The sequence below is a fragment of the Chiloscyllium plagiosum genome, chromosome 4 (assembly GCF_004010195.1).
Source record: "Chiloscyllium plagiosum isolate BGI_BamShark_2017 chromosome 4, ASM401019v2, whole genome shotgun sequence".
NCBI lineage: Eukaryota > Metazoa > Chordata > Chondrichthyes > Orectolobiformes > Hemiscylliidae > Chiloscyllium > Chiloscyllium plagiosum.
This window is the reverse complement of record NC_057713.1, coordinates 33,885,398-33,906,738: the sequence shown is the minus strand read 5'-3', so window position 1 is coordinate 33,906,738 and position 21,341 is coordinate 33,885,398. Positions and strand designations below refer to the sequence as shown.

The 21,341-nt window shown below is 41.8% G+C and overlaps 1 protein-coding gene across 3 annotated transcripts in view; it reads right to left on the bottom strand.

Annotated features, from left to right (window-relative positions):
* The window catches only part of snap47 (synaptosome associated protein 47), a 63,433-nt gene extending 42,405 nt beyond the window's left edge, over window positions 1-21,028 (bottom strand). For 2 of the 3 annotated variants that reach the window (XM_043687926.1, XM_043687928.1), the window contains exons 1-2: window positions 20,882-21,028; window positions 10,968-11,528 (exon numbers count right to left, since the gene is read on the bottom strand). In XM_043687926.1, coding sequence (XP_043543861.1) covers window positions 10,968-11,467 — 500 coding nt within the window. In that variant the 5' untranslated portion in view covers window positions 11,468-11,528; window positions 20,882-21,028. Of the gene's footprint in view, window positions 1-10,967; window positions 11,529-15,384; window positions 15,443-20,881 lie in introns of all 3 variants that reach the window. The other variant, XM_043687927.1, reaches the window with a different exon arrangement.
* Between the last annotated feature and the right edge of the window lie 313 nt (window positions 21,029-21,341).

Genomic DNA, 21,341 nt, shown 5'->3' with positions numbered 1-21,341 from the left:
ATAAAACATCCCCCTATGCACCGATAGTGGGAGCATGGGGATTCCAACTGGGATTTACAGATGTCACTTATAAACTCTGGAGATCCAGGGGTATCTCATGTCCAGGGGACCTATTTAAAGATGGGGTCCTGATGTCTTTTGAACAGCTGCGTCAGAAATTCGGATTACCTAATGGAGACCTCTTTCAATACTTCCAAATTGGAGACTATACACAGAAGAAGACTACGTTATTAGATAGTCTTTATAAATCAGATAAATAATGTAGTGTCTTACGACCAGTGGGGATATCTTCCGTCAGTACTATTTATCATTTACTACATGATGAAGTCTCGGGAGATATGGATAATATGCTTAAAACATGGGATCAGGATTTGGGACTAGAAATCTCTATAGAAACATGGAATGATATTTGGGAAAACGCTAGAAGAATTACTATCTGTAACAGAACCCAGGCTATCCAGCTGAAGATACTTCATAGGGCCCATATAGCACCGGTTCGACTGGCAAAGTTTAAGGCAGGAGCGTCTCCAATGTGTCCCAAATGCAAAATAGAGGTGGGCACTCTTGTACATTGCCTATGGACCTGTTATAAGATCTGTAGATATTGGACTAAAGTAGCAAGTACCCTGACAGAAATTTTAGGAATGGAAATTAAAGTGGACCCTGTATCTCTCCTTTTGGGCTTTTCGAACTTTTCCTCCCTGGACATGTACGGGAAGAGACTATTTTCTATTCTCTCTTTCTGTGCAAGGAAAAATATTTTGGTGAACTGGGTGGCTGAGGGCCCCCCTGGACTTTCAAATTGGCACAGATTAATTATGGAATGTATTCCCCTTGACTCCCCTACAAATATGGTGCACCGAAAGACCGAATTATTTTATAAAATATGGCAGCCCTTCTTGAATTACAGATATTTCGGCTATCCTAACAAGGGCTTTTATTTGATGGAGATTACAAATCTGGCTGGTCTGGGGCCCCTTAGGAGAGGAATCCCGCACGAATACGGGTTTTATTACATTTGATGTTAACACATTCCGAGCATGTAAGAGACTTAAATATACACTCTGGTTAGTTGTAGGTTAGATTAGTAGACAGTTAAGTTTTGTTTTTTTTTTCTTTTTCGGTATTTTTTTCTCTTTTGTTAAATTTTGGCTATTGTATATTTGATTTAATTGTATATCAATGTTTGTATTTGAGACTTTTGTTTATTTTTGTAAACTTGTAAAAATGTTAAATTTCTAATAAAAATATCTATAAAAAAAAACTGTCTCTTGTTTGAATTCCAAGCAATGCAAACAGCTTCCAACAGGTTCTGATGAATATTCACTTATTTCTTCTAAGTTGGAATTATTTTCTCGGAATATCAACAATGCTTTAACTGAATGCAAAGTTAGAGAGCGTAAAACACAAAGAAACCTTCTGGACCAGCAGCTTCCAAGCATACAGCCCCCAAAAACCCAGGCAAAATCAGTTTTTACTGTTTCTTTCTTTTTCCAACATTCTCTGTGGCTGGCAAACACCAGCGTTCCCTTGATTGGCCAATGCAACATCCAACCAGCCTGCAGTACTTGAGCTTTAAACATCCTGGGGCTGAAACATCTGCATTGTTCTTAGAGCAATAATTTACCAGCAATTATCTTTCCATACCAGTTTGCATACGCACATCATCTTGTTTCTTCTTAAAACAAGCTGTTGTTAAAGTTCAATTCTCTCTTCTTGCTCACAGTTCCAAATAAGAAATGAGAAAAACAATGTGATAGTCTCAAAGTAAAACCTGACTAAATTTCAAGGGCTACCAACAGTGTGAGCATTATCTGCCAAAATAAACAAAATCTGCAAAAATCATTCCAAATCACACTCAAAAATTACTAGGGACCAAAGTAATTCACCTACCAGTGGCAACATCTTCGTCCTGACTTTCATACTGGTTATATCTAAACCTGGTTCAGCGTAGGATCCTGCAGTCACTGTCCACTCAATAAAACTAGTTTAAAAACACCACTGTGAATGTTCCCATTGTTGGGAATCCCAGGTAGATCCAACTCAGTGGCATAATAGGCCAGCACAAAGGGAAATTAAAGATGAGCTTATTGGTGAGCAACCTCAGGAGTCAGATACAGGTTAATCATGGTGGAATTTGAACTGATGGCATTTTTATTCCTATCTCACTAACATAGCCAGTATGTTACCCTCATATCCTCTACTTTTTTTCTCTTGCACTCTATTCCCACTGGAACATCACTCCTGTTTGAAAAAACCTTCCAAAACCTAACTCCACTTTCTATCCTTTCACCTTTCCTTATTCCCTTATTATCTATATTGTTCCTGTCTTATGAATTGCTCAGACATAATTCTGCACTGTGAGGACCACTACAAAAATGCAAAATCTCAGCCTTTGTGCCCCTATTGTACACCGGATAGGACAAGATCTTGTACAGCATCTACTTCTTTCCCATCTTTTCTTTATTTAGTGCAAAGCTGTCTACAAAAATATCTCTCAGTCAGCAAGGCAGTGTTTGGGGATTGTTAAGTGAAATATTTGTTCCAAAAAATAAACACAGAATAAGTAATCCAATGCAGATGCACACTGTACACTGACTGAAACACAAGCAATCACATTCTCTTGCTTATTCAATTATATAAGCCCCAATCACCCTGAGAATTCGCAAATTCATCTAGGTCATGAAATTGTGTATGTTTGTGTAAGATGGTTATTGTGTACCCAGTTGTTCATTCTGCATTCAATGATCTTCTAACAATTTGTGCTAGGTAAAGGAAGACCTAGGGGCCAAGATGTAGTAGTTTTGTCATGCTATATAGGTGTCTGCAAATCACCAGTAAGAAAAGGTCTAACTACCTCTACAAACTGCAACAGCGCTGCTATTATTGAGTTTGTCAGTCAGCATCCTGACTGATCAAAAGCTGAACTTGGCAAGACATATCAATGCTGCAATTATAATGGAATTGCAGTCTTTGGTAAGTGGCTCAAGTTCTCAAAGACTCTTCCCCAAAGTTCACCATTGCCAGGAATGGATGGAAGTAGCTCAAAATACACTCAACAAGTTTGGTACCATCAATGGTAATCTTGTATTGTTGATGATCTTCCATGCTGCTAGACTCAATCTTCAACACACTCCTCTCCAAGTCATCCTTCCCATACTATCCAGAGTGCATGTTTACTTGACATCCTCTCCCGACCCTCTACCATTCAGGACAAGATTAGCAATATCACAGGAGTGTCATCATCTCCAAGCCCACATATTCCAACATGAATATTCCCTTATATTGTTGCTACCCAGCACCAATACTTTCATGGCAGACTGTCAACACAAGCCGAATCCCCTTCCCACAACTGCCATGGACAGGATCCGGCATAATCACCCTCAGCCCAAAAACAAGCAACAGATTATCCAGGTATTTAATTCTGAAAAAAAACACACTACAGTAGCAGACTACCCTTCATGCCTCAGATCACTAATTTAACAATATGTCCCAGCCTAAGAAAAGCTTTAGCAATTTTGTTTATATTTTGGAAAAACCAAAAAGGATACTTCATTTCTTTTAAGTCATCATGGTACAGCTATCTCCAAGCAAACACAATGATAAACTGAGTAAAACTAGTGATTATTTGTGCAATACAATTCCTGGAAAACTAGGCCAAGCTAAAAATGGGCAATAATGCATGCATAGGTAGTCCTACTGACAATTTGTAGCAAAATTGCCATCTTTAGAAATACTTTCAGAAAACAAAATCAAGTTTCAACTGCTCCCAGAGTAACTGTCTCATAACTACTCTGCATTGTAAGAAATTAATCCATGCAATAAAAGTCTCAAGTTGATTCCTTATAAAATATTAGTCTGATGATTATGGAACATAGTGATTACCCTAACTTCAAAAACATAAATCAGCTAGGAGACCACCAGATAAATGTCATCCAATAGAACACCAGCTAAAAACAGCATGTGAACAATACAGCGGTTTAGCTGTTTTATTACTGAACTGACAAGCCAGAAGTATGAACTAATAATAGAAAGATTTGATTCCAGATCCAACATGGTAGCTTGTATAGATAGGGAGTGAAAACTATAGACTTTCACTTATCCAGCCTATACCAAGGACTGTGTGTGAGGGACACATGCCACAAAGTGAGGTTAGGTTGAGAAGGATTGCAATGAAATTCTTTCATGGAATGTGGACATCACAGGTTAGGTCAGCATTTATTGTTTATCCCTAACTGCCCTGAATCGAAGTTGATTGCTTGGCCATTTTACATGGTGTTAATTATTGATCACATTTCTGAGCAGTTAGGGATTACAGATAGACTTCCTTAAAGGGGAATATTAAAACTTTGACAATCATATTGAGTAAAATATGCTGTGTCAAGACCAGTTGAAATTTATACCTCATTAATATACATTACAGAACAGTTGGACTTAGATTTAGTTTTGTTACAAATTTTAGGAAGGAATGTATTTTTTGAAAAAAAGACTAACATTAGACCTACATCAATATGATGGACTAAGGATGCCCTAGGCCTCACCCCTCACATCCACCTGGTATCTAATCCATACCACCTCATGTCATTAACCCCTACCCTTCATGCCAAGTCATTATTCTTCTCCGCCACTCAATCCTACGAGTAAAGTCACTATAGTCTTACCAGACCATGGCCTGCTCGGTCATTCAAGAGAGATAACTGCTGGTCATTTAATCTGAGAGTCACCATGCCTCAGGCCAAGGTAGAGATTGTGAAGAAAAGTCTTTGTGGTAACCTCAGCAGATGCATGAATTGAACTCATGCAGTTGTCTGGATCAGACTGAATAAGATGTTGAACAAGCTTGTATTGGTTTTGCTCGAGTGTGGGCGACCTGATAGAAGTATGTAAAGTTATGAAAGGCATGGATAGGGTGGATAATTGGAATCTCTTTCCCAGAGTAGGAATGCCAGGTACTAAGGGCCATTGTTTAAAGTGAGAGAGGGAAAGTTTAAAGGAAATGTGTCAGGTAAGTTGTTTTTACACAGAGAGTAGTAGATGCCCAGGTAGGCATTAGAAGCAAATACAACAGAAAAGTTCATAATGCATTTCAATAGGTTCATGAATAGGCAGGCAGTACAGATATTTGGACCACATGCAAACAGACACAATTAGTTTAGAAGAGCATCATGGTTAGCTCAGACATGGTGGGCCAAAGGACCTATTCTTGTGCTGTATTGTTCTATATTCTATGTTGGTATCACTCTGCATTGCAAATCAGCTGTCCAGCCAACTGGCCTAACCAACCCGCTTCAATCACTCTGTTTGAAACAAATGAACCTTATAGTGACAACAGGATGTGTTAAACATATCTATTACCAAAGTCCAACAAAAGTGTCAATCATCCTGACCCTTTAAAGTATCTATTGCAAGATATAAGCACTTGAAACCACTTTACCTTGTGTAAATAAACATCATGAAATTCACAGTGGATCAGATGCCAGAGTTATAAAAGAAACAATGTCCTCTCTGGGATAAAGCAGTTTCAATGCCTTAATGAATATCTGGACTCAGCAAAGATAATGCATAGTAAATACATGTTGATACTGAGAGCAGCTGTTGGCGTGTTGATATCACCTGTGATGAAATCCATTTTTGAAACCATTAGTTTCTGTATAAGCAGTATCTGTGAAAATTGTAACATTCAGAAAACTTGGTCTTTCTCTTAGTTACATTTGAGTTCCTTTGATGGTTGCAATATTCAGTTTTGCACAGCAATAGGGATGGGCTTGTTACAAGATTTCAGCAGTTCACTGAAAACAGCTGAATGTTCACTGAACAGCAGTTTCAGCGTCACTGAACAGCAATAGTTACAGACAGAGCCAAAAACAGGGTCTATGCAGAAAAGTGCTGTTTCAAAAGCCACTGGCTCTGTATTGTTGGGGCTAAGACAGAGGTCCAAGGGTCAGTTGGATTCCGCTATACAGTTAGTATTCAATAGAAATTCATAAACCGTAATGGCCTTGTGTGGAGAAATTAATATTTCAGTGCAGCTGAAAGTAGGAGTTGAAAAGCTCACAAGCAGAATTTGATTGGTATAGCAGAGTAAATTTAAAGATGAGGGAAAAACTAAGTACAGGCTTGGTGAAACTCATGGTCTGTGAAAAGCCAGAGTTGTACCTGTGATTAAGTGGAGTGCAGTTCTGGAGCCCAGAATTTAGAAGAGCACAGGCTCAGGAAAATGAACTACCAGAGCATAAGCGGTTATTGAGGCAGTCCACAACAGACTGGCTTTTGAGGGATTTCCAAAGCTAAGTCTGCAAAAGAGAAGGACAAGAATCTCTTGTAAAATTTCAATAATATTTGGTGACCCACACTATCCTAACATTTGAAGGGTAGGGGAGGGGTTGAAGGTTCCTGAGAAATCCATGGGATGTGTCTGATCCACATATGCAACTTGATGTACTTCGTGGAGTTTAATCACAGTGTGTCTGTAAACTATATTGACTTCAGGTTAACGCTGGATGTTAGATTGCATACTATATTACTGTTTTAACTTTTTAACTAGTAAAGTTTATTGCTTAGTGTTGAAAACCATGAAATCTTTTAGTCCTCGAGTGGTTTTAGTTTTATAGTTAGTACCTGAAGATATGATACTTTGTGTATGTTTCAAAAAAAAGTTACTGGTCTAAGCCAGATTCTAACAAATTTGGCAGTGTAGTCTGAGATCATAATAAATTGGACTGGTAACCCAGAAGATCAGGTGCAAGTGAGTACTGCAGATGCTGGAGATCAGAGTCAAGATTAGAGTGGTGCTGGATAAGCACAGCAGTTCAAGCAGCATCCAAGGAGCAGGAAAATCAACGTTTCGGGCTAAATCCCTTCATCAGGAATGAGGCCCTTCCTGATGAAGGCTTTTGCCCGAAACGTTGATTTTCCTGCTCCTCGGATACTGCCTGAACTGCTGTGCTTATCCAGCACCATTCTAACCCAGAAGACCAGGCTAATGTTTAGGGTAATGGGTTCAAATGCCAAAGAAGATGGTGAAATTTGAAATCAATTATTAAATATGGAATTAAAAGCAAATCTAATGGCAACTGTGAAACAATCATGATTGTTGTAAAAATCCATCTGTTTTGGGGCCTTTGTGGGACTCCCGACCCACAGTAATGTCAGCAATTCTTAAATGGTCTCTGAAACAGCTCAAATCATACAAAACCAACTACAAAGTGAGAGGAAGAAACAAAACCAGATGGATCACAGCAAAGTCAGCCCTGTCAAACCTGCTTACTTCTTACTAACATCTGGGGACCAGTGCCAAAGTTGGACTTTGCTCTATAATGAAGACAGACTTATTCAGTACATCTGTCATCTCTTTAATATCTTCTATTAACTCCACATTTTCACCCTCTAGAAGACCAACATGCTTTATTCAAGAACATGGGGTGGCACGGTGGCTCAGTGTTTAGCACTGCTGCTTCACAGCACCAGGGACCCGGGTTCAATTCCAGTCTCGGGCGACTGTCTGTGTGGAGTTTGCACATTCTCCCTGTGTCTGCATGGGTTTCCTCCCGGTGCTCCGGTTTCCTCCCACAATCCAAAGATGTGCAGGTCAGGTGAATTGGCCATGCTAAATTGACATAGTGTCAGGGGTAAATGTCGGGGAATGGGTCTGGGTAGGATGCTCTTTGGAGGGTTGGTGTGGACCTGTTGGGTCGAAGGGCCTGTTTACATACTGTAGGGAATCTAATCCTATTGTCCCTATGGGGTCCATAGTTGCTATATAAAAAGTGTATAATTGTTGAATGGAAATGGAATAGCTCTAGGGGTTGGTTGGGGACATAGAGGGCAAGGATACTTTTCTCTGAGGCCAACCATGGTTCACAACCTCCGAGGTGCCATGAATCACAAATCCTTTAAACGCTGGCCTGACTCCATGAAAACTATAGAGGACAAGGAGCTGTCTTTCCCCTGCTATTGAGCTAGTGAGATTGGGAGTGCAAGGTGTGGGATTGCAATCTAAACTAGCGTGCACCCTTAAACTGGTGAAAATAAGAAACCCAGAGAAATATAAATCCTGAAGCTATATCTTAGCCACCATTTTCATCACGCCACAAAGTTTTCCAAAGTCTATGAAAAGCATGCTCTCAGAATCTGAGTTTATACGTGAAGTGTGGCCAGAGGGCTGAAAACATTTAGAGGTCTATAAGCAAAGTGTGAACCAGCCCTTAAATATGATATAATTAGCTCAAGGCAAATATGTGCAAATAGAAAGTTATACAAATCATTAAAGACATGAAATATTAAAATTAAATGAAGTATAGTGGAATAAAATGAAATGCACAATCTTGACTTCCATTCATTTGTAAGTTTTGCAATACATAAAGTATATGAAAGAGGACAAACAAGGGGCTGTTTTGAAATTGCACAGCTGCTATTCCAGGATCCCTGATGATATTCCATCACTGGGGAATTTCTATTACATCTAGACCCAGCTTTCTTCATGCATAGGTTACTGCTTCAGAATCTCATTGTCCCAAAAGGTTCACAGGCAAATGAAAACATAAAAATGCATTCTCAATGGAAAAGCAATTTTGTTTATTGGCTGCAAACATCAGCCAACTAGTGAAAGTATTCAACCCACCCTCAAGGATTTTATCTAGGAATGCAAATTTGAACCTTCTACCTCTGGCAACCAGCTCTTCCATTCTAATATAAACATCATTCCTCTGTTCACATACCAGGTTGCACACATATTGATGTGCAGTAAACAGTTTCTTTTTAATTCTAATGTGCACTGTGAAATTGCAGGAGTCAACACAAAACAAAATACAATCTGTTCGGTACCAGACAATAACTGGATCAATATAGCATCAGAAACAACTTGGGCAGTTTTCTGAGGAGGATAACTGAACAATGTTGACACTGAACAAGTGGAGGAGATATGAGGAGGCCGACTGAAAGTTTGACCGAAAAGGCTGGTTTTAGGGCGACACGGTGGCTCAGTGGTCAGCCCTGCCTGACAGCACCTCAGGCAACTGTCGGTGTGGAGTTTGTACATTCTCCCCCTGACTGAGCGGGTTTCCTATGGGTGCTCCGGTTTCCTCTTACAGAGGGGTGACCTTATAGAGGTCTACAAAATTATGAGGGGCATGGATAGGGTAAATAGGCAAAGTCTTTTCCCTGGGGTCAGGGAGTCCAGAATTAGAGGGCATAGGTGAGAGGGGAAAGATATAAAAGAGACCTAAGGGGCAACTTTTTCCACAAAGAGGGTGAGTGGATTGGCCATGCCAAAAATTGCCCAAAGTATCCAGGGATGAGGCGGCTAGGTGCATTAGCCATGAGAAATGCAGAGTTACAGAGATTGGATGAGCGGGATGCTCGTTAGGCCAGTGTGGATTTGATGGGTCAAATGGCCTGCTTCCAAACTATAGGGATTCTACGATTCTAGAGACATTGGGAAGGGGAAGGAAAGTAGAGAAGGAAATCAAGAATGTATGGCCAAATCAGGTGAAGGTCTAGGTGACAGCAGTGAAGCACAAGGACTGGGAAATTCATAGGATCCAAACTGAAGTGACACAGAATTCTCAAAGAGATTGTACATTTCAGAAGTAAGGAAAAAAACAGTTAAGGGGCTGGGGGGAATAATGGCCACAATCTTAGGTTATACAAGATCTGAACATAGTTAATGTTTAGTGAATGAAATACTGCAGATGTCTGGAAATCTGACACAAAAGATTATTTTCCTTCCTAGAAAATAGTATATTTATGTTGTAAGGGTGAGAATGGGATAATGATGATGTTACTAGACTCGTAATCCAGAGACTGAAGCTAAAACCCCACCTCCATAGTTGGGAGCATTTGAATTCAATAAAAGGAATCTGGAATGTAAAGCCTTTGTCAGCGACAGTGCCATGAAACTAGTGTCAGATAAAATATATCACTACATTCTGGAAATCTGCCACCCTCACCTAGTCTGGCTTACATTTGATTCCTAAATGTCCTCTGTAACTGCCCAGGAAGCCACTCAATTCAATGGCCAATTAAAGGTAACAGCCACTATTTAACAAGACCCACAGCCTGTGAATGAATAAATTAACAAATAGAGCTTGTGTGGTGTAACTGAATCGCTGAACTTGGGGAATCAGAATTGCTTCTTGCTGGGTGGAGATCAGAAGGTATAACTCATAGGAATCTGGTAATGTCCATCAAGGTCACAGTCCTGAATGCCTCAATAGTTGAAAAAAGAACTGTCCATCTATTTGTCCCCCCAATTAAACTGAGATTTTAGTCTGTTTTTATTCCTCCAAGATTGCAGGGTTTCTAGTTGCGATGGAGAATATTTGCATTGTGACAAACAACAGAGAGGGGCAGAATGAATGAATCCATAGTTTCCTCCAACCCTTTGTTCATCTAAGAGATAGATATGGTTATGTTTGTTATCCAAGAGGAACCTGGAATATGAATGCGTTTTAGCAAAGGAGGAAGATGTCAGATGGTTCTGGATGTGGACAAGTTAGATCCAATGGATAAAATCAACCAACTGTGAAGCAACAAAGTACAAGGGGTACAGACTGGAGTATGAGGGAGCTAAATGAAGACCATACCTGGGGAATGGCCAGAGTGGGAAAGCATAATCAAAGCTGGAGGTGAAGAATAGCTAAGCAGATTGATAATGGCAGAAATATGTTAATAAAGCAAAATAATTGTCAGTTGGAAGTAACCCAGGAGAAGATTTTATTCTGGGACATAATTAAGAAAATGGGTAAGCAACTTTTTTCTCTTACCTGGCATAGTACAGTTTGTATGCTTGTGGGAGCATATGCAGAGACATATACTCTATACATTAGCACGTGGGACAAACCTGTTCCCTTTTATGTCATGTGTGTCACAGTGGATATTGCACTGCTTTCTTGGCTCACCTTTCCTGAAGTTTGCTGCCTCCTTTTTCTTTTAAAACTCACAAAATAAGACCCACATGGCTCCAATACCTGTTTGCCACATCCATGTCTGACTCTATCTTGTCCAGCCCTTTCATGATGCGATCAAACTGCTCTCCCTGATGATGCAGTACTTTGGCTGTGTCTTCCAAACGTTGGTGAGAGCTGGAAGCCAAGTGAATAAGCTGTTTCCCCTTGGATGTGCGATCAGGGCTGGCCTCTACTTCCACCCCATCGGATGAAAGCAACTGTGCTTGCCAGAAGTGCTCGATGATGTTAAATACCACTGTCCGATTGGGCTGCAGCGAACTGAACCAGTGCTTCTCGTTGCCATTTACCAGCACGGTGAGTGAGCTGAATATGAAGCTGGATGTTTCCTTCTTGATGCTGGTGATGGCAGAGAGCTTGAAGCTGGTCAGCGTAAGCCCCTCCTTGTCAGATGTAAATGCCAATTGGCCTGGTGTGAGCGATAGTTTGCCATAAACCCATCGTTTCTCACTGTCAAGATAGTATGAACCAGGCCAGGAATGGATGCACAAGTCTTTATTCATCACAGCAGCTCTCCTATCTCCCAGGTGGTGTAAGTGTGTATGTTGATAAATAGATGGATACCTAGGGACACATTTGGCAAGTGAAGGAGAGAAGTTTAGTTTGGGTTCAGCAGAAGAAATCATAGATACCTTTAAAAGGCAAAACATTTACAGCAGAAGCCTGATAAAGAAGAATTGATTAAAACGATTACACAAATTCTCCCTTAAAAAATAATTTTATCGGGAATTTTTGGGGTGAGATTTTTTTCTAGCGCAGAAAGCAGTCTACTATAATTTAAATAATTAAATTTAATTGCTCCAATATCAGGTCATATGTCAATTCAAAGAGGCCCACAAAATAAATCAGCATCTTCTAGTAACCTGAGTGACCCCTTTCTTGTGGGAGTTGGAAACCATTTACAATTACAAAAACAATTACAAATCAAACATTTTTAGAAACACCAAAAAACTAACTCAAACATTTTGAAAACTCTGCTTCACCTTTTCACAAAGTCTTTCAATGCCCTTCCCATCAAAATATTTCTAAAGAAGCCCAAGCTTTTTTGTACTGCCCATTTCAATGGCGGTTTCTAACAATCTTCAAGTTTCTCCAGCACCCCATCACTTAATCTAATTTCCTTCAACACAGTTGGTGCTTGTGTATTTCCTCTTCCCTTCAACTCATTATTGGTGATAGCGCACCGAGAACAGAATTACTTCCCAAAACCTCTCCACTTTCACTCAACTGTTGAGATTCAAACTCTTAACCATCACTGCAAGTAATTACTTCTTGGCTCTATGCCAATTTCTGTCTAATTTATATGGTTAGACAGTGCACTACATAAATATAGGAGGAGGCGAAGACTGCCAATGCTGGGGATCAAAGTTGAAACATGTGGCACTGGGAAAGCACAACAGGTCAGGCAGCATCTGAGGAGCAGGAGAGTCGGCATTTCAGTCATAAGCACTTCATGAGGAATGTGGTGGCGGGAGGAGAAGGGGCTGCTGAGAGATAAACAGGAGGGTGGGGATGGGGGAGGAAGGTAACTGGGAAGGCAATAGGTAGATTCAGATGGGGGGTGATAGTGATAGGGGGGTAGGGCAGAGCAGATAGGTGGGGAGAAAGATGGACAGGTAGGACAGTTCAAGAGAGCGGTGTCGAGTTGGAGGGTTGGATCTGGGATGAGGTGAGGGAGGGGGGATAAGGAAACTAGTGAAGTCAACATTGATGCTGTTTGGTTGAAGGGCCCCAAAACAGATGATGAGGCGTTCTTCCTGCAGTCATCGGATGGCTTGGATTTGGTGGTAGAGACAGCCCAGGACTTGCATGTCTTTGGTGGAGTGGGAGGAGGAGTTGAATCGGTCAGCCACAGGACGGTGGGGTTGTTTAGCGCATACATCTCAGAGATGTTCCCTGAAATGTTTTGCAAGTTGGAATAGATTGTGTTTGTGAACTACTGCATTATCGAAGTACTTTTTGGGTGAAAATATCCCACTTAAGCTCCTGTCTTACTAACCAACCTATTTATCTCACATATAAAATATTTGGTTTTAAACGCATTGTCTCAGTTAAGTTCCTTCATACCTTGAAAACTTCATTAAATCTCTGAAAATCCTTCTCCTAACCCTTACAATCATTTCTATTGCTCACCTCTGTTTTACAAACAACAATTTCCTTTTTTTTATTCATTCACAGGATGAATAAATTGGAGGTATAGTGGACAGCGAAGGTGGTTACCTCAGATTATAACAGGATCTTGATCAGGTAGGCCAATGGGCTGAGGAGTGGCAGATGGAGTTTAATTCAGATAAATGCGAGGTGTTGCATTATGGGAAAGCAAACCTTAGCAGGACTTATACACTTAATGGTAAGGTCCGAGGGAATGTTGCTGAACAAAGAGACCTTGAAGTGCAGGTTCTCAGGATAGTGAAGAAGGCGTTTCGTATGCTTTCCTTTATTGGGCAGAGTATTGAGTACAGGAGTTGGGAAGTCATGTTGCAGCTGTACAGTACATTGGTTAGGCCACTGTTAGAATATTGCAGCAATTCTGGTCTCCTTCATGTTGGAAGGATATTGTGAAACTTGAAAGGGTTCAGGAAAAATTTACAAGGATGTTGCCTGGGTTGGCAGATTTGAGCTATAGGGAGAGGTTGAATAGGCTGGGGCTGTTTTCCCTGGAGCGTCGGAGGCTGAGGGGTGACCTGATAGAGGTTTATAAAATCATGAAGGGCATGGATAGGGTAAATAGACAAAGTCATTTTCCTGGGTTGGGGGAGTCCAGAACTAGAGGCATAGGTTTAGGATGAGAGGGGAAAGGTATAAAAGAAAACTAAGGGACAACTTTTTCCACACAGAGGATGGTACACATATGGAATGAGCTGCCAGAGGAAGTGGTGGAGGCTGGTACAATTGCAACATTTAAAAGGCATCTGGATGGGCATATGAATAGGAAGGGTTTGGAGGGATATGGGCTGGTTGCTGACAAGTGGGACTAGATTAGTTTGGGATATCTGCCTGGCATAGATGAGTTGACTAAAGGGTCTGTTTCCATGCTTGTATATCTCTATGAGGACATCACTGGCCATGCAGCATTTATTGCCCATCCCTAAATGCCCAGAGGGCACTTAAGAATCAATCACATTGGTTTGGCTCCGAAGTCATATGTAGTTCAGATGTGGTCCTGTGGCCAACCAATTGGACATGCTGTGGCAGGAGTAGAAACCTGACCGGAGGAATTTCAACAAGGTATTCCAGGAAAGATGGCCAAAACCTTGAGAGGGGGCACACACTGAAGGCCTTTGGAGAGGAACAAAGCATGAAGATTTTACAGTAATTTGTTCTGACTGTAAGCTCACAGGTCAGTATTTTGGACATCAGGATGATGATGGTGGAGGCCCAGAAGGGGAAAAAATTACTGGTGAATGAGACTTCTTGGCTTGATTTATCTTGTGCACTTCAAAGTGTACATGCAGTGTGACCAATGTGCTCTTATTTAAGTAAATTTCTTTTCAAACTGTTCTTTTTCCCTGTGAGTTTGAAGAAGATCGAAGCAATACCTGGAAGGAACCATTAAACATCATCATCCAGCATTGAACAGAGAAATTTTGTGGATATACATGGTGCTTCATTATCATTGGACATCTCAAAGCACTTTACAATCAAACAATCTAGAACTTTCAAAGTTGTAGTCATAGATGTAATGCAGGTAACGAAGAAGCAAGCCAGTTCCCATAAAGTGATGACATGATGATCTTTTTTTGTGATTTGATCCAGGGATAAATATTGACCAGCACACCACTATTCTCTTTGAACAGGGTCATAGGAATTTTTATAACCACCCAGCAGGCAGATGGGCTTCTGTTTAGCATCTCATGCAAAAAACAAGACATTTTTTAGATTAGATTAGATTAGATTACTTACAGTGTGGAAACAGGCCCTTTGGCCCAACCCGTCCACACCGACCCGCCGAAGCGCAACCCATCCATACCCCTACATTTACCCTTTTACCTAACACTACGGGCAATTTAGCATGGCCAATTCACCTGACTTGCACATCTTTGGACTGTGGGAGGAAACCGGAGCACCCGGAGGAAACCCACGCAGACACGGGGAGAATGTGCAAACTCCACACAGTCAGTCACCTGAGTCGGGAATTGAACCCGGGTCTCTGGTGCTATGAGGCAGCAGTGCTAACCACTGTGCCACCGTGCCGCCCACAATATAGACAATATAGACCTTGCTGAGTGCTCTGAGGCTACAGGTTTTATTTTTATTCTCACCCGACAGTTTGACTTTGAACCGGAAACCCCGTGACCCACAGGCAAGACCTCTAACAATTTCATCACGGCTCATAGTATTTAAGTGTTAACCATAAACAAATAAATCAGTGAGAAATTAGCTTTACACATCATTTGTTTTATTTAACAATCCTCCTCACCAACGCAGCTCTCTTAAAACTTTTTCCTCTGTTCCACTTCAATCCAGTAAGTCTGAATCTTTAATGAAAATACCAGAAATCAGTTCACAAGGATTTAGCCTCTTTTTCTCTCCTCTTTCTTTGGTACTGCAAATATGAAATTAATTTGCTTATCTTAATACAGTTTCATACTTTTCTACCTCAGTAGCTCCCTGGCAATTACACTGATGTGGTCATGTACATCTACATACAGCACATGTTATTGTTGAGATCCCTATAGAAACAGGGAATAGGAGCAAGAGTAGGCCATTCGAGCCCTTCACACCTCTGCGACATTTAATATGGTCATGGCTCAACACCTAACTCATAAAATAGAATCCCTACAGTGTGGAAACAGGCCCTTCAGCTCAGCAAGCCCACACCGACCCTCTGAAGAATATCCCACCCAAACCCAAATCCCCTACATTTATCCCTGACTAATTCACCTAACCTTCACATCTTTGGATTGTGGGTAGAAACCGGAGCACCCGGAGGAAAACAGACATGAGACGAATGTGCAAACTCCACAAAGACAGAGGCTGGAATCGAACCCAGGTCCCTGGTGCTGTGAGGCAGCAGTGCTAACCACTGAGACACCAGGCCTCAGTATCCTGTTCCTCCTTTCTCCCCATACCATTTAATCCCTTTAGCCCTAAGAACTATATTTAAATCCTTCCTGAGAATGTTCAATGTTTTGGCCTCAACCACTTTCTGTGTCAGAGATTTCCACAGATTCACCACCCTCTAGGTGAAAATTTTCCTTTGTTTCAGTCCTAAATGGCCTACCCCTTGTCTTTAAAGTATGACCCTTGGTTCCAGACTCCCGAGTTATAAAGAACATCCTTTCTGTATTTACCTTGTATTGTCCTCATATAATTTTACAGGTATCTCTGAAATTCTCTCATTCTTCTGAACTCCAGCAAACATAACCTTAACCAATATGTAGATGGCCCTACTAGAGAAGGGGCAAAACTTGACCTCCTCTTGGGAAATAAGAGAGCAAGTGAGTGAGGTACTAGTGGGGGTGCACTTTGGGATCGGTGACCATAATTCTAATAGTTTTAAAATAGTTAAGGAAAAGGATAGGCCTGGTCTACAAGTTGAAGTTCTAAATTGGGTAAGGCCGATGTTGATGGTATGAGACAGGAACTTTCAAAAGTTGGTTGGGGAAGGCTGTTTGGAGATGGGATGCTTTAGAAACTGAGATAACAAGAATTCAGAGACAGCATGTTCCTGTTAGTGTGAAGGGTAAGGCTGGCAGGAAGAGAGAATACTGCATAAATAAAAATATTGAGGCCCTGTCAAGAAGGAGGAGGAAGCACATGCCAGGTATAGACAGCTGGAATCAAGTGAATCCCTTGCGGAGTATTGGAGGTGTACACTTAAGAGGGAAATCAGGAGGGCAAAGAGAGTACATGAGAGAGCTTTAGTAGATTGTAAAGAGATTCCACAAGTATATTAAGGGCAAAAGAGAGCGAATAAGGCCCCTTAAAATCAACAGGCCATCGATGTATGGAGGGAGATCCTAAACAAACAATTCAGCATTTACTGTGAAGAAAGACATGGAAGCTAGGGAACTCAGGAAAGTAAATAGTGATGTCTTAGAGTCATAGAGATGTACATCATGGAAACAGACCCTTCAGTCCAACTCGTCTATGCCAACCAGATACCCCAAACCAATCTAGTCCCACCTGCCAGCACCCGGCCCATATCCCTCCAATTCCTATTCATATTCATATACCCATCCAGATGCCTTTTAAATGTTGCAATTGTACTAGCCTCCACCACTTCCTATGGCAGCTCACTCCATACATGTGCCACCCTCTGCATGAAAACGTTGCCCCTTAGGTCTCTTTTATATCTTTCCCCTCTCACCTAAAACTATGCCCTCTAGTTCCAGACTCCTCCACCCCATGATATCCTATTTATTTAACCTATTCATGCCCCTCATGATAAACCTCTATAAGGTCACCCCTCAGTCTCCAATGCTCCAGGGAAAACAGCCCCAGCCTGTTCAACCTCTCCCTATAGCTCAATCCTCCAACCCTGACAACATCCTTGTAAATCTTTTCTGAACCCTTTCAAGTTTCTCAACATCCTTCCGATAGGAAGGAGACCAGAATTGCACGCAATATTCCAACAGTGGCCTAACCAATGCCCTGTACAGCCTCAACATTACCTCCCAACTCCTGCACTCAATACTCTGACCAATAAAAGGAAAGCATACCAAACGCCTTCTTTACTATCCTATCTACCTGCGACTCCATTTTCAAGGAGCTATGAACCTGCACTCCAAGGTCTCTTTGTTCAGCAACACTCTCTAGGACCTTACCATTAAGCATATAAGTCCTGCTAAGATTTGCTTTCCCAAAATGCAGCACTTCACATTTATCCAAATTAAATTCCATCTGCCACTTCTCAGCCCATTGGCCCATTTGATCGAGATCCAGTTTTAATCTGAGGTAACCTTCTTTGCTGCCCACTACACCTCCAATTTTGGTGTCATCTGCAAGCTTACTAACTGCACCTCTTATGCTCCCATCCAAATCATTTATATAAAATGATGAAAAGTAGTTGAACACAGTCCACATTGCAGAAGGTGCTGGAGATAGATAATGTGAATTATTTAAGAAAGGCTGCAAGGAACTATAGAAGTGAGCCTGATGTCACTAGTGCTGAAAATGTGTTGCTGGAAAAGCGCAGCAGGTCAGGCAGCATCCAGGGAACAGGAGAATCGACGTTTCGGGCATAAGCCCTTCTTCAGCCCTTTTCCAGCAACACATTTTCAGCTCTGATCTCCAGCATCTGCAGACCTCACTTTCTCCTCAATGATGTCACTAGTGGGTAAGTTGTTGGAAGGCATTCTGAGAGACATGAACTATATGCAGTTGGAAAGAAAAGGACCAATAAGGGATAGTCAGCATGGCTTTGTGTGTGGGAAATCATTTCACAAACTTGATGGAGGTTTTTGAAGAGGTGACCAAGATGATAGATGAAGGCAGCGGGGTAGACATTGTCTACATGAACTTTAGCAAGGCCTTCGACAAAGTTTTGCATGGTAGACTGGTTGCTAAGGTTAGACCACACGAGATCCAGGGAGAGCTAGCTAATTAGATACAAAATTGGCTTAATGGTGAGAGACAGAGGGTGTTGATAGGGGGTTGTTGTTCAGACTGGAGGCCTGTGACCAGTGGTGTGGCTCAAGGATTAATGTTGAGTCTACTGTTGTTCATTATTTAAGTAAATGATTTCCCCAATAGAAGCATGGTTAGTAAGTTTGTCGATGACACCAAAATTAGTAGTAGAGTGGACAGCGAAGAAGGTTATCTAAGATTAATGATTCGGAGATGCCGGTGTTGGACTGGGGTGTACAAAGTTAAAAATCACACAACACCAGGTTATAGTCCAACAGGTTTAATTGGAAGCACACTAGCTTTTGGAGCGACGCTCCTTCATCAGGTGACACAATCACCTAATGAAGGAGCGTCGCTCTGAAAGCTAGTGTGCTTCCAATTAAACTTGTTGGACTATAACCTGGTGTTGTGTGATTTTTAACTATCTAAGATTACAATGGGATCTTGATCAACTGGGTCACTGGACCAAAGAATGACAGATGGATTTTAATTTAGATAAATACGAGGTTGTTGCATTTTGGAAAGGCAAAGCAAAGCAGGAATTACACAGTTAATAGTAGGGTCCTATGGATTTTATCAAACAGAGACACATAGGGGTGCAAGTCTATAGTTCCTTGAAAGTGGCATCACAGGTAGACAGGATAGTGACGAAGGCATTTGGCATACTTGCCTTCAATGGTCAGAAGACAGTGTTGGAGTTGAGACATCATGTAACAGCAGTGCAAGGCATTGGTCAGGCCACTTTTGCAGTACTGCATACAATTCTGGTTACCTTGCTTTAGGAAGAATACTATTAAACTGGAAAGGTTCCATACAAGATTTACAAGGATGTTACTGAGACTGGAGGGCTTGAATTATAAGGAGAGGAATGTTTTTTTCCTCCCAGGAGTGTAGAAGGTTAAGGGGTGACCTTATAGATCTTTATAATATCATGAGGGCATGGTGAATTACCAGTATCTTTTCCCCAGGCTAGGCGAGTCCAAAACTAGAGGGCATGAGTTTCAATTGAGAAAGGAAAGGTTTGAAAGGGAGCTGAGGGGAATCCTCTTCATGCAGAGGGAGGTGCATATATGGAATGAGCTGACAGAGGAAGTAATAGAGGAAAGTGCAATTACAAGACTTAAAAGTTATTTGCTGAAAATGTGTTGCTGGAAAAGCGCAGGTCAGGCAGCATCCACGAAACAGGAGAATCGACGTTTCGGGCATAAGCCCTTCTTCAGGAATGAGTTAAAAGTTATTTGGCCAGGTACATGGATAAAAAAGGGTTAGAGGGATATGGGTCAAATGCAGGCAAATGGAACTAGTTCAGTTTCAGAAACCTGGTCAGCATGAACGTTGGGCTTAAGGCTCTGTTTCCATGCTATATGACTCGATAATTGAATTCTGTGTCTCTTCATACATCAGTCTTTTCATCCCAGGAATCAATCTGGTAAACCTTCATTGCACTCCCTCCACAGCCAAAGCATCCTTCTTCAGGCAAGGAGACTAGAACTGCACACAATACTCCAGGACTCACCAAGATTCGGTACAACAGTAGCAAGATATCCCTGCTCCTGGACTAAAACCCTTTTGCTATGAAGACTAACAGACCATTTGGCTGCTTCACCACCTGCAAGTTTACTGCAATTTGTTTGGAACTTCATAGTCTGTAAGAGAACACCTCTTTGCAAGTAAAACTCCTTACATTTTTCAGTCTGCTACCCTATGAGCATCTCTGTTCGACTAACTTGTGTTTTATTTCCAACTAATTTTCCCTTTCTATAATTCTTTGCACATTGTGCATTACATTGCTTGTTTTCTTCTGCATATTCCCAGCGGTTTTACTGTGGCGCTAGTTTTTTTTTATTTTCCCTCTACTTTCGGGTGACTCATCTATGTCGCTCTTTTAATTTGCTCTATATCCAGCGTACTTCTATCACCATATTTCCTGCTTATTTTTTTCTCTGTTCCCCATATCAAGAGCTATTCTATTTTACTCTATCAGCCAGCAACCTTCTCCACTCCAAGCTGCTAACGTCTCGCACTGCCGCAGGATTAATGTCTGGACATTCTTTCGGGCAATATGTACTTGGCCCTGGATCTGGTCTCTCCTGCAGGATTTCTCTCATGAAATGGTATTAACCTGTAAAGACTTAACTCAAGATATTTCTCTCCTGGGGGATTTACCTCCTGCAATATCTCCCTCAAATAACCTGCTTTCTCCTGCAAGATTTCTCCCGGGAGATTCCCTCTCACTCTGCAGAACCTGGCAGCCTGGGGTCCCTTCTCTCTGTGCCCCAAACACTCTTGCTCCCTCACAGGACTGTGGCCCGGAGGCCAGGCCCTCGCTGTCTGCAAATACTCACGCCGTTGCTTCTGTTCCCCAGTCTCAGGCCCTTTCCATCTCTCCGGGCAGCTAACCAAGAGCTCGCTAACTCCACTCAAGATCTGTCTCTCAGCAAAGCTCCACCTCCCGCCGACCTTTCTCAAGCTGCCTCCTGAACGACACTGTCACTCACTGACCCCGCCCCTTCCCGTCTCCTGTCAATCATTCATTGACCCCGCCCTGTCCCGTATCCCGTCAATCATTCATTGACCCCGCCCCTTCCAGTCTCCTGTCAATCATTCATTGACCCCGCCCTGTCCCGTATCCTGTCAATCATTCATTGACCCCGCCCCTTCCAGTCTCCTGTCAATCATTCACTGACCCAGCCCTTCCCATCGCGGACAACACCTCAAACCACGCCCCTTCCCACACCCTGTCAATCACGTGCCGACCCCCGCCCCTTCCCACCGCGGGCAACACCACAGACCACGCCCCTCCCC